Source organism: Actinia tenebrosa, unplaced genomic scaffold, assembly GCF_029948245.1.
Source record: "Actinia tenebrosa isolate PJP-AT-01 unplaced genomic scaffold, QUT_ActTen_1.0 PGA_scaffold4__44_contigs__length_22323623, whole genome shotgun sequence".
NCBI classification, from domain to species: domain Eukaryota; kingdom Metazoa; phylum Cnidaria; class Anthozoa; order Actiniaria; family Actiniidae; genus Actinia; species Actinia tenebrosa.
Window position 1 is genome coordinate 1,964,586 of NW_028292581.1, and position 12,796 is coordinate 1,977,381.

Below are 12,796 nucleotides of genomic sequence, written 5' to 3' on the forward strand. Positions count from 1 at the left end.
CCTGCATCAGATATACCGAAAGTTGTCATATCTTATTCATAAGCGGCGCATCATAGATATTGTGAGGAAAGAATATCGCATCGTGGTTTTATCTTTATCTAATTATTGCAACATTCAACAACAGATTACTCTAATATGATTAATCTATACAATCTCGCTACCAGAAATAAAGGCTTTGGGAACGAAACTGTATTCTATAGAAAAGTTTTTTAGAAATTATTTTTACAATAAAAATTGCGTTGCGTGGCCAACGCCACAGTCTCCCGCTCAGCCGTTTTAGGTTTCCGGGCCGTGGAAGGAGCGTTGCGTGACGACACTAAAAACGGCTGCGGGTGAGACTACCAACGCAGGTTCTCTACATTCTCTATATACAAGACGCCGGGTGAGGAGACTACTTCCATCCCAATGGTTGCAGAGGAAAATTCCCCACACGTGTTTGGTGGGGGGAGGGGAGGGAAGGGTAAAAAATCGTGTGTACTTCAGATGTGTCATGGAAAACACTTGTTGGAAGTCGGGACTTCTTATTCATGTCTGAAACTATGGAATATATATTTTTTAAATCATGCAAAAAAATTCAGTTCAGGACTTCCACCTAACACTAGACTTTGGAGTTCCAAAGTCTCCGTCCCAAAGAAATAATCTAATCGCCAATCGCAGAATGAAATTGTTCAAATTTCCTCATTAAGCAGATAATCTAACTGAATTTTCATGTTCTTATGAAGACAATTGCAATATTGCTAAAAATATAGGTTTTATTTTAATCATTTGATTGTAAAATACTAGACAATTTATTCCAGACCCAGTGATGAACTCGAGGTAATCCCAGGTTTGCAATTCTACTTTTCATTAATTCCCGGTCTATGACCTAAATTCCATCCCAGACCCAGTGATGAACCTTGGGGTAACCCCAGGTTTGCAATTCAACTTTTCATTAATTCCCGGCCTGTGACCTAAATTCTATCCCAGACCCAGTGATGAACCTTGGGGTAATCCCAGGTTTGCAATTCTACTTTTTATGAATTCCCGGCTCGTGACCTAAATTCCATCCCAGACCCAGTGATGAACCGTGGGGTAATCCCAGGTTTGCAATTCTACTTTTCATTAATTCCCGGTCTATGACCTAAATTCCATCCCAGACCCAGTGATGAACCTTGGGGTAACCCCAGGTTTGCAATTCAACTTTTCATTAATTCCCGGCCTGTGACCTAAATTCCATCCCAGACCCAGTGATGAACCTTGGGGTAATCCCAGATTTGCAATTCTACTTTTTATGAATTCCCGGCTCGTGACCTAAATTCCATCCCAGACCCAGTGATGAACCTTGGGGTAATCCCAGGTTTGCAATTCTACTTTTCATTAATTCCCGGTCTATGACCTAAATTCCATCCCAGACCCAGTGATGAACCTTGGGGTAACCCCAGGTTTGCAATTCTACTTTTCATTAATTCCCGGCCTGTGACCTAAATTCCATCCCAGACCCAGTGATGAAGCTTGGGGTAATCCCAGATTTGCAATTCTACTTTTTATGAATTCCCGGCTCGTGACCTAAATTCCATCCCAGACCCAGTGATGAAGCTTGGGGTAATCCCAGGTTTGCAATTCTACTTTTCATTAATTCCCGGCCTGTGACCTAAATTCCATCCCAGACCCAGTGATGAACCTTGGGGTAACCCCAGGTTTGCAATTCTACTTTTCATTAATTCCCGGTCTGTGACCTAAATTCCATCTCGGACCCAGTGATGAAACTTGAGGTAACCCCAGGTTTGCAATTCTACTTTTCATTAATTCCCGGCTCGTGACCTAAATTCCATCCCAGACCCAGTGATGAACCTTGGGGTAATCCCAGGTTTGCAATTCCATTTTTCATTATTTCCCGGCCGGTGACCTAATTTCCAGTCCCGCTGCATGTAATCCCATCTTCTAAGATCATTATAAATCATTATGTTGGTTAAAATTTCTTAATTTCATTAAGGTGGCGGGGGTATAAAATTATCAAAATTAGCCTTTATAAAATTTTTAGCGCGACATAAAAATTGAATATTCTAAAAATACTACAAATCTCTTTCAATTAAAAGGCATTGTAAACTCTGTCTAATTTAGTGGATGCGAGTGTCGTTACTATATATATCTACGTCAATGTGAGTCGCCATTATCTATGGTAACGGGTGATGGTCATCATTCGTCTGATCGCAGCGAACACGGTCGAGTGAACTCGTTCCCATACTCGTGTATCCATTTGTTGGCCACTGAGTGGGACAGAAGATTGAAACAATTGTGTTAAGATATATTGACTGTTCGACTTTACGATAACAGCATCACGAATCTTGCAGTGGGTACGAGCATGCAAAAAGCATTGCAGAACTATTAAAGTCACACACCATCAACAATTTCAACGCATAATCCCTGCCACTAAATCAATAGTAGGAAATAAGTCGACCCTCGTGTCATCGGTCGGTCATCCAGTCACTCATACCGACAGACAGACAGACACTCAGGTTCTAGTGGGCCAATCAGTCAGTCAATCAGTCACTCAGTCAGACAGACAGACAAGAACTACCCCTAACTAGAAAATAAAACGAACATCCAACTGACAAAACCTACCCCATTTGATTCCCGACAGAACAGGGCAGCCAGCGTGTCGTGTACGAAAATCTCCCTCTCCTGATCGTAAGAGGTTGTGCCAGAACACCGCATCGCCCTAAAAACATTCGACACGTTTCTTAACATGTTCCATCAAAAACTAGGTTATGGAAAAGATTTTGAAAAAAAAACAAAAAACAAAGAAAAACCCGTGATATGCGGTTCTCGAACAGTTTTCAGTGCTTTCTGATGGATGGGTAGTACACAAATAAAACTTTTGAAATTAAGAGATGAAAATTATTTAGAACGAGTTGCGTGGGTGGTGCAAATCAATGCACGTAAAAACATTGAACGCTACCTCGTAAGTACCGAATTATTTTTTCTCCTATGAGCATTTACTGTAAAATAAATATCTAAATAGCAAACAGCCTCTATCAAGCGGCCTGCAAACATTTATTGCACGACCGCTACCTCGTAAGTACCGAATTATTTTTTCTCCTATAAGCATTTACTGTAAAATAAATATCTAAACAGCAAACACTGGCTTAAGCGGCTCACAAACATTTATTGCACGACCGCTACCTCGTAAGTACCGAAACGTTTTTCTCCTTTAAGTATTTACCGCAAAACAAATCTCTATACAGCAAACAGCCTCTATTAAGTGACCTGCAAACCTTTATTACTCGGACCGGCGCTACCTCGTATGTACCGACCTTTTTACTATAAATCAAATTTCATATGTATCTCACATATACAGGGAAGACCCTCTATTAAGTGGACTGCAAAGTCCTGAAGGAGCGACAACGTACTGTCATAACACAAGTAAAGCTTTAATCGATATAACGCGTGGAGATTTTTTGGAAGGGTCGAAGTGAACCTATAGGGTGATCTACCAACCCCTCCTTGGGTTGACAAGCAGACTTAATTTGTCTTGGGGGGAGGGGAGGGGATTGAAAGACCAACTCACCTTTTGAGGAAGGACTCGAGCACCAATATATGGGAATACAGTTGCACCTCCGGCTTCTACTTTAGTCATCTTTAATCAATACAAATTGGAAATAGCATTAAATAACTATTGGCGGCGTGCATCCCTTCTCATGAGAATAAACCGACAAAAGTCATGGTGGACATGTTAGTTGGCATAATAAAGGAAGCCAAGACCAAGTCTTACGTCGAAGTTAACTAAGATGGCGACTATGACGTCACATGCACCCCAAGAATAGTCCCCTTCACGGTTCCCTGCTGGTTCGTCTCGCTTCAATGCAAAGGCCCGGCTACCTTTCAAGATGGCGCAGGGAACCGTGAAGGAGACTATTGGGAACAAATAAATGGACAAAAGACATGGCTGCCATTTTCAGTTGATATAACATAAAAAGGAGCAAATTCAAATATTTTGTTAAAGTCAACCAAGATGGCGGCTTTGACGTCACATGCACCCCAAGAATTGGAAACAAATAAACAGACAAAAGACATGGCTGCTATTTCCAGTTGATATAACATAAAAAGGAGCAAGACCAAATATTTTGTTAAAGTAAACCAAAATGGCGGCTATGACGTCAAATGCAACCCCAAGAATTGGGAACAAAAATTATATGTGCCTATTTCAAAAAAAGTTGTTGGAGCCAAAGTTGATGACAGGCTATAGGCGATTAGAGATAGGTCATTCCAAGAATAGCTGGAATGACTTGTGTCTCTCGCTTCTTATTCTCGTCAAGAACGCGTAAATTTAATGTTGTTTGTAGTATGTTTATTTAGTATATTTAGGTGTGGGCCCATGATTTATTTCCCTCTTGGAATGACCTATCGCCTATCTCCTTTGGCTCCGTCAACCGTTCTTGAAATAGGCGTATAATGAATGAAGCAAAGTAAACGTTAGTGCACCTACATATAAAAGTACTGTGGCTAATCTGTTACCAGTCCCAAGAGCTCCGAGTGATGAATTGCTCAGATTCTGCAGAGAAAATACGTTAATGAGAATTAAAATCGTGCGTTTTTTAAAAGTCAAAGAGTGGGTGTTGCTCCAGATGCTTTCTCGACTCTACAAACGAAAAAAAGCCCAACACGCTAAATTCCGATTCGATCAGCGAGTCAGCCGTTCTGACCTTGAACAGCTCACGGGTTGTTTCAGGTTTTGATACAACTTGATCATGAAGGGTAATGAGGTTAAATCAGTGAAGACTTACCCTTGAGAAATCAAAATGTGGGTCGTAGTGTCCTGCCAGTCCATAGTTTTGAACCTTAAAATAAAATCAAAAGTATCTCATCAAATACAACTGCCTGACAAATACAAAGCACACAAGTGCTACAAGATCTGCCTGTTTGCATCAATGCTGCCCCACTGACCTGGAAGCCTTCTGCCGTCTGCAGGTCTAGTCTTGTCATAGCTGCGATTCGATTTTCAATTTTCTGAATAACATTTCCATCCTTCTTTGTCAGCCAGCAACTAGAAAACAAACAAAAACACACAGTAAATAGCACCGATAGTCATGAAGAGATGTTCATGATAATCAGTGATAATGAAGCCATCCGGTTAGCTCAGTTGGTAAGAGCGTCGGTGTTGTGCGCCGGAGGTCGTGGTTGGTGGTCGTGGTTCGGCCGGACCAACACCCATGGTCTTAAAACCCCAGACGTTTCCGCCTTTGTAATTATATCTGCAAATGATTATACCTTTACGTGGTTAGGATGATAATAAAGAGAGGTACTCATACAGATAGTGCCATTGTCTAAATTGTTGGAAAACTAAAGAAATTCATGAGTTTTTTAACGTGACACCACATCACGACATCCCAAGGCGCATAGATGATCAGAGTGGCAAAGCAAGAGTTGGGGTGCAAGCGCGCGCTTTTTGGCGCGAAAGTCGCCGTCAAATCCACCCTTAAATGCAAAGAGGTTTTTTCTGTTATTCACTCATGGAGCAATATATGATCAGTTTCGATTCCAATTTTATCCTTAAAAAATAATATGCCAGAGGAATAAAATTAATTCTGAGTATTTATTTTTACTTTGGGGGGAGGTGGAGAGAAACAGAGGAATGAGAGAGAGAAGGAGGAGAAGAAAGAAACCCCAAGAACTTACTTTTTGCTGATTCTATATTGTGCTGTTTCAAGCTTTCCCGTCAGTGGGTTGTGTACAGTCGCTCTGTTAAGCTACAGAAAAAAGCAACACCTCAACCTTTAATATTCGTTGACATCAAATTTTTCCTACGATCATCCAGATACGATGATCATTCCTACTTCTATTGTATGACATACGCTGCTCTGGTGCTGTCTATTACAGCTTGCAGCTCAAGCTTGGGATCATTGAAATATCACTAGTGATTATTACTATATTATTAAGAAGTTCCCAAATAGGCTGTTTGCATGATGCCGTCATTTTACTACCACTACCAAAATGCTTCGCGAATTTTCTCCCTTATTGAAATTGTATTTCTTCATGATAATAGTAAGACAACTGGTGCTAATAAACTAAACAAACGAAAAAAGGGAGTCTGGTAGTGGTAGTAAATAATGCTCTAATACAAGTGACCTATTCGTTCAGTATTCACCATAGGCTCGGATATCTTTCGAACTTCATTGATTTCACTGTCAGACATGATATCCTTAAAGATGAGGATATCAGGGTCTGTAAACACACGCTCCACAGCACATCTCTTGATGGTGCACAACGGGTCTGCCGTGAAGTACCAACAGTTGAGTCTTTTGTGGTCTTGAGGAGACTGCAGGGGAAAACGAAGACTGAATGCAGCAACAGTAATAACAAGACCAATGCAATAACGACAACACTGAACAGCAATAACAGTAACGCCAACGACAAAAGCAACAGAAGAAACCGTAACAGCAACAACAAGAGTAACAGAAGAAACAGCACCAACGAGAGTAACAGAAGAAACAGCAACAACTAGAGTAACAGCAACAACAAAAGCAACACTGCAAAACAAAGCAGTAACACCAAAAACAAGAGCAACAGAAGAAACAGCAATAACAAGAGTAACAGAAGAAACAGCAACAACAAGAGTAACAGAAGAAACAGCAACAACTAGAGTAACAGCAACAATAAAAGCAACACTGCAAAACAAAGCAGTAACACCAAAAACAAGAGCAACAGAAGAAACAGCAATAACAAGAGTAACAAAAGAAACAGCAACAACTAGAGTAACAGAAGAAACAAAAGCAACACAGCCATACCATAGGAGAAACGTTAACCCTCTGCTTGCATGAGCAAGATTAGAGATTTAAACACACACATATATAGTAACATGCTCATATATGTGAATTTATGTTGCTGTCATTCATATTATCCAGTAGAATATTATTTTAAAAATCATAAACTAGTGCATGCATTTTCGCCTCGGGACATGGGATAAATTGCACATGTGCATATCCAGTCCAACTTTCAAGTACTGTGCAACAACAGCATTTGCTTGTAGACATTTCTACTGTTAACATACCAAGCACCATGGCTTTTGACATTCATGAAAAACCTAATACAGCATCATATCATCAGCAATGCTGATGGCAGCGCTTCTCAAAGTTCGCACATAATGCACATGCATAGGTGCATAAAAAACAGGCTTACAACATGTACATGGTACGTAATGTCCAGGTATGCAATCACAACCCACAGTTAAAGTTAATACGACTAGAACAAAGACTCATGTACATTCCATACCTTAGGAAGCTTTTCACCACGGCAAAGCCTTTTGTATACATCTCTCTCAATATGCCAGTTCACATCTTGCAAACTTTTTTGTTGGAGTCTTCGTCCCATCCAGCCATGTTTTCCATTTGGTCTTTTTCTTTTTCTTAGGCGTTTTATCTCTTCAAAGTGCTCCTTGTTGCTTTCGTACACTTCACCATAGTGAATGACATTGTTTCGAGCGCGTTCATTTGTTGGGTCTGTAAAGAAATCATGATTATTCGAGGCAAGTTTTATTTTTTCCCCAATTTGTGGGGAAGGGAGGATATTGTTACAGAGGGTTGGAAGAGTCAACAGAACATTTAAAGAACAAATCTGTGCAATGAGAGAACAGCCCACATCCTTAGCTAGGACACAATGTTCTTCCATTTCAGACCAAGTGTTATTTTCTTGAGAATCATTCTAACTTTACTTTCCTGTAATGCTTTAGAAGACACTTAAATATGAACGAAAATTAAACGAAGAATCTTATCCTCAAAGGGAATGACATGTGGTTTGAAATGAGAAAACATTACGCCCAAGCTGAATGCTCTATCCACTTTTATATTAATTTTTCAAGTGTAGAGTCAGCAAATTATCCTCTAGCTATGGCCATGACGAGGACAAGAATGTTTTAAAAAAGAATGGCACTTGTAACCATTAGTTTTTTATTGTTGCTCCATGCCGGGAGAATAGAAAAGCCCCTTCCAACTAAAAGATAGCCTACATCAGTGGTTATACTGTTGGAGTTACTGTTGATAGCAGAAGAGCTCGTATAATAAGGTATTCCCATTGTTGAAAATTTCCCAATTGTGCCTCGCCTTATAGGCTGGATGGTCGGAGAATGTAATCTTGTGAAAGCATGCTACATACTTATCTTGATCAGCTCTAGTGTATGGATCATTGCACTTTCGACATCCTCTGTCTGCAAGAAAGAATAGAAATATTAACTAAAATATACCTGGATACAATAAAACTGTGTGAGCTTTTAGGAATCCTACATTATGATTGGCTATGCTATGTATTATGGGTCTAACATTTAATATTCCTGGATTTGGCATGATATGTTCGTTGGATATCTTTCTTGATTTAAGGGATTTTTCTGGGTCCTCCAGTTTTCCAACAGCTGCCCACGCATGAATCAACACACACATGATTCTAATTTGGTCTGCAAGTAACCCATGCCCTGACCTTTGTTATCTAACATCAATTTGAAGTCACAGCTGACACGCACCTCATTCAGGTTAAGGGTGTGATTGCAGCTTCAAGAATGCAATAAACAAAGTTTAAGAAACAGACATTATCAATCATGCATCAGCAGCAAAAATCTATTCACATGAACATCAAAGGCATGTCTCTGTCCATTCAAACTCATCCTGAAATGATTGAATACAGTCGAAGGCTGGAGGGACAAAAATATATTGCTCCAGACAACATGGCTACCACGCTAGCAGAAAGGTCAATATTGATAAAAAGGATAATAACAGCCCACCTTGTATTCTGCAAAAGCAAGATGATCTAGCACCTCTGCCCTATCTGGATAAGCCGTCTCATTTCCAATTCCCAAGTCCATCAGACGTAGAGTCTCCAACATCCACTGTCTTGTTGCCTCAAAATCATCTTCAATATATGAATATCTTCCAATAGTAAAGGTGTCACGTGGGCCTAACATGTATTCAGACCCGTGATGGCTGCCGAAACGGCCTTCAGAGAAATCAGCAGGTTCTAGTGAGTAGACCTCTTGCAGTCTTTTGATGGCTGTTATGGCTCCTTTTAAATCATATTCGTCTGGAAATCTTCTTTTCCATACATCAAGTTTTGCTAATAAGATGGCTTGAAAAGAAGAAATATAGGATCATTAACTATATGCTCAAACACATATACATATATTTGCATATATATACTACTTATACAATGGTTTAGAGCAGCTGGTACTCTCACTAGTGAAATATTGGGACTAGTTTTCTATCAAAATTCCTACACTATATTATGGAATATTCCAAAAGGCACACTTGTATTTTCTGGTATTTTTTACTTGTAATTTCTGACATGAACCTTTATGTTTAGGGCAAAAGTATAATATTGCTGCGAGCCATCAGGCTAGCAGCAAGACTAATCTTTACACTCAGGATCCCTGTGTACTATATGCCAGAAAGAATCTCAATTTGTGGTCGTCGAGATGATTTTCGGAGTATGTAGTATGTTTGTTCAGCGTGTTTTATCATGAATTTGTGTTACATTGAAAGCACATTGCTCGATTTGCTGTTTACACAGGTTCGCTCCCTAAAGATAAAATAAGCCTTCTTTTTTGTACTCTAATTATGTCAAACACAAACTTACTTATTGTTGGAAGCATTCATCAAGGTCATGAACGATTTAGTGACATTTCACGGGGAAGACAATGTTTTTTCATAAGTTTTTCTGTGCTGTTATGTGCTCAGACTTTGCTAATCAAATGCTGTACTGCCGCCACCATAGATGAGATCCTTACAGAAGGAGGCACCATGTACTTGAGTGCACTTAAAAGACAAACCATCCCAGATACCGAGAGGTTGTCACACAACTTTCTGACTGACAGAGCTTGCTCTTCCTCACCCATTGAGGCAAACAAAACAAAACAGTCGGTCATTGATGCACGTAATATATCACACCGATTGCCAACTGAGGCAACAAATAATCCATCTCCTATTTTGGTGACAAATACTGATCTACCTATTGTGGTAGGGCCCAGTGAGGCATAAATCAAAACAAATGACAACCCATTGTGGTTGCTCTCTTTCACTTGAATAGAGAAAGACAATCAATGTCACAAAAGAAAAAGATCAGAGGAAACTGACATTACATACCATAAACATTTTTGATATTATCTTATACATACTCGCAGCATTTCATTTGCATTATGCAACAGCTAGTACAAGAAAATACGAGTTACGAGTGGGATATTCCGAGTATGTCAAAAGAAAGCATAACACAGGATTTAGGCCAAATTTGCCTTGCCATTGACCCATTAGCCTTACTTTGATGATTTTAAACATGAGACAATAATTCACTGCAATAAAGGGTGATCTGTAGCAGCTATTGTCAATATTCGGTTTGGAGATGGTAAAGTTGTATAAACACAAGGAGACGTGGAGTCAAATATCAGAGGAAGCGTCATGTTGTGAAATTCCTTCCAGTTCAGTCTACCTATACATCCACGCGCGATCTAGTTTACTACAGAATATCTATCGCGCATTTGGTTCTTCGCTTGTATTTAGTGAATCAAAAAACTCTGTCATTTAACGCATTAAACTTTTAAGATTACGATGTAAGATTACCTATGAATGAATAGGTCAATATTGACAGCAAACCAATCGAAATTACTACTAAGCTAGCTTTCGCATTTAGTTATCGTAAAATTTAGAAGATTTACTTGAAATTCAAAATTCATGAATCCAAACAGCATTTATGTTTTAACTATAGAGCTTAATTTAAGGTTATCAGTGATTTAGTAAACGATAGTAAGTGATCGATGGAGAATATACAATATGAAGTCTTCACGAGAGATGCGCGACAGTGCATTCACCAGAAAATGTTAAGATAACTACTTAAAGATTTTACGGCTAAATAAACCAAATGTTCGTGATATGGTTCATATATTAAAGAACTCCTTATATTACCTTCTTCTGTAGATTCTTGGTTGACAGTTTTCTCAATCGATGGCCACTCATTTACAAATCTTTTAATCATAAGATACGAATTCACAGGATGACTTAAAAAACTGGTTCCTTCCTTTTCAGCTTGTTTAACTGCCCCTCGTACTTCCCGCGAAAAATCTTTAAGAACTTTGAGTTGTGTCTCTTGTTGTCTAATATGAGCGTCCAATGCATCGATTAACTCCAGTTCTATACCTAAAACTCGCTCTGTATGTGAAAGAGCAGAGAAGACCTCGGCTGTACTCAATACTATTCCATTAAATATCGTTAATAATACTATCCAACACTTCGCCATATCACAAAGCAGGGTTTTTCAAAGACTTTTAGAATATTTGTTTTTAAAATAATCGAGAATTCTCGAAACAATTCGCAATGAAGACTACATATCTCTGATTTCTTGCACGTGTGATTTTAAGAATCGTTCATTCGCTGTCCTTGACGTCTGGTAAATACAATAGTTTTTTTATTGTGTTATTACGACGCATGCGCCAAGGTTTTAAATTTCAGCCAGAAAAAATCCAAATCATTCATACCAGAAAATTTTCGTGTCAAAAGTCAAATGACGAGAGTCACTAAGAATATCTTTTACAAATAATAAGGGCAGAATTTGAGTAAAAATTTGTTCGACAAAGTAAACTTCGTGTGGAATTTTCAATTCAACAGGTACCTGAATGCGATTTCGTTCAAATTCATTCTTTTAACACCAATAATGAATGAAACGGCTAGTTTTGAAGTGACATTTTTTTTAATGGCTTCAGAATGCGTGCGCTTTTTCACGTTTTACTCCATCCGTTCTCACTTGCCTCTTGAAGTCTCTAATGTTAGTTCCCCAATGTTTGCTGATGGATGGGTAGGGGCGGGGTGGTGGAAACGCAGAGTTGTGCTAGAATTGTTACCGATTCCTCTAAATCTGTAACCCTTTTGGTAGAACATTTTCCCTTGTAGAGCTCTTCATCTTGGGACGTAATCTTTTCCCATTTAAGACCATTTGTCATTTCCTAGAGTAGCATGAGACGACAAATGACTATGGATACAACAAAGAATCTTTTACCAAGAGAATTGACGCGTGGCCGGAAATGGGGAAACGTTACGCCCAAGGTAAAGAGGTATATTTTATCACCTTCGTTTAGCAAAATAGTCTCCAGAGACTAAAAGGGCTGCGGGAGACACTATAAGCAAAACCAAGAGACACTAAGCAAAACCAAGTCAGTTGTTTTGCATGTGAAAATAATAGCCAATTTGCCGCAAAATGTCATTAATGTTTGGTCATGTAATAAAGATTTTTCCCCCGGGCGGCTAAGTGTCGTCTTTTCAGTTTGTTCAACTTGTCTCAGCCAGTTCCACTGTAGACCGCACTTCTCATGTATCAGCTTTCCTTCAGTTACTAATAATGATAAACCCTATCCTGCTTGTTTTTTTAAATTGATAGAAAATCTTACTGTGAGAGTAGGCCCGGCGTAGGCTCGGTCGAGAAGTTGACAACAATGCGGTTGGCGGTTCAGACATGTACCCAATTTGTTTGATCCATTTGAGGTAGTCAAGGTTTGTTACCGCCGCCCTCGACCTCTGAGATATTTCATTCACAGAGGTCTAATATCAATAGGATTTGATGTTCGAGACGTCTGATGCGTCGAAATGCAACAGATAATGTAAAAAACCTGGACCGCTTAGGGAGAGATCTCAGTCTATGAGGTGAAACGAATAATACACAAAGAAGGCGAAAATTGCTAAGGGGGTATTTTGTCATTAGGGAAAAAATCAGTTTTGCGTTCTTGGAAATGTCGCAATATTTTCTGAGCATTTCTAGGCAGGAAGGGTGACGTGAGAATCAAGTTTCCACTAGACAA

At 39.3% G+C, this 12,796-nt stretch overlaps 1 protein-coding gene across 2 annotated transcripts; it reads right to left on the reverse strand.

Moving 5' to 3' along the window:
• Window positions 1-734: 734 nt before the first annotated feature.
• LOC116290054 (prolyl 4-hydroxylase subunit alpha-2) lies at window positions 735-11,381 on the reverse strand. Of its 2 annotated transcripts, none has more exons than XM_089036918.1 (12): window positions 10,914-11,381; window positions 8,747-9,087; window positions 8,128-8,179; window positions 7,249-7,475; window positions 6,125-6,295; window positions 5,656-5,726; window positions 4,924-5,023; window positions 4,764-4,817; window positions 4,466-4,531; window positions 3,548-3,616; window positions 2,602-2,698; window positions 735-2,246 (listed from the first exon to the last, which is right to left on the reverse strand). In XM_089036918.1, the coding sequence occupies exons 1-12, from the start codon at window positions 11,242-11,244 to the stop codon at window positions 2,176-2,178; spliced, it is 1,650 nt and encodes a 549-aa protein (XP_088893044.1). In that variant the 5' UTR covers window positions 11,245-11,381; the 3' UTR covers window positions 735-2,175. The 2 variants fall into 2 exon arrangements, with proteins under 2 accessions (XP_088893044.1, XP_031552894.1); XM_031697034.2 differs by lacking the exon at window positions 10,914-11,381 and adding an exon at window positions 9,595-9,824.
• Window positions 11,382-12,796: the final 1,415 nt, after the last annotated feature.

What these genes read in the sequence shown, in the direction of transcription:
- LOC116290054 (XM_089036918.1), bottom strand. Translation starts at nt 11,244, where the DNA reads ATGGCGAAGTGTTGGATAGTATTATTAACGATATTTAATGGAATAGTA. An exon ending in TTGCTTTTGCAGAATACAAG is followed by an intron (nt 8,180 to 8,746) that starts GTGGGCTGTTAT and finishes TCTTTCTTGCAG; the next exon opens with ACAGAGGATGTCGAAAGTGC. An exon ending in CAATATAGAATCAGCAAAAA is followed by an intron (nt 5,024 to 5,655) that starts GTAAGTTCTTGG and finishes TTTGTTTTCTAG; the next exon opens with TTGCTGGCTGACAAAGAAGG.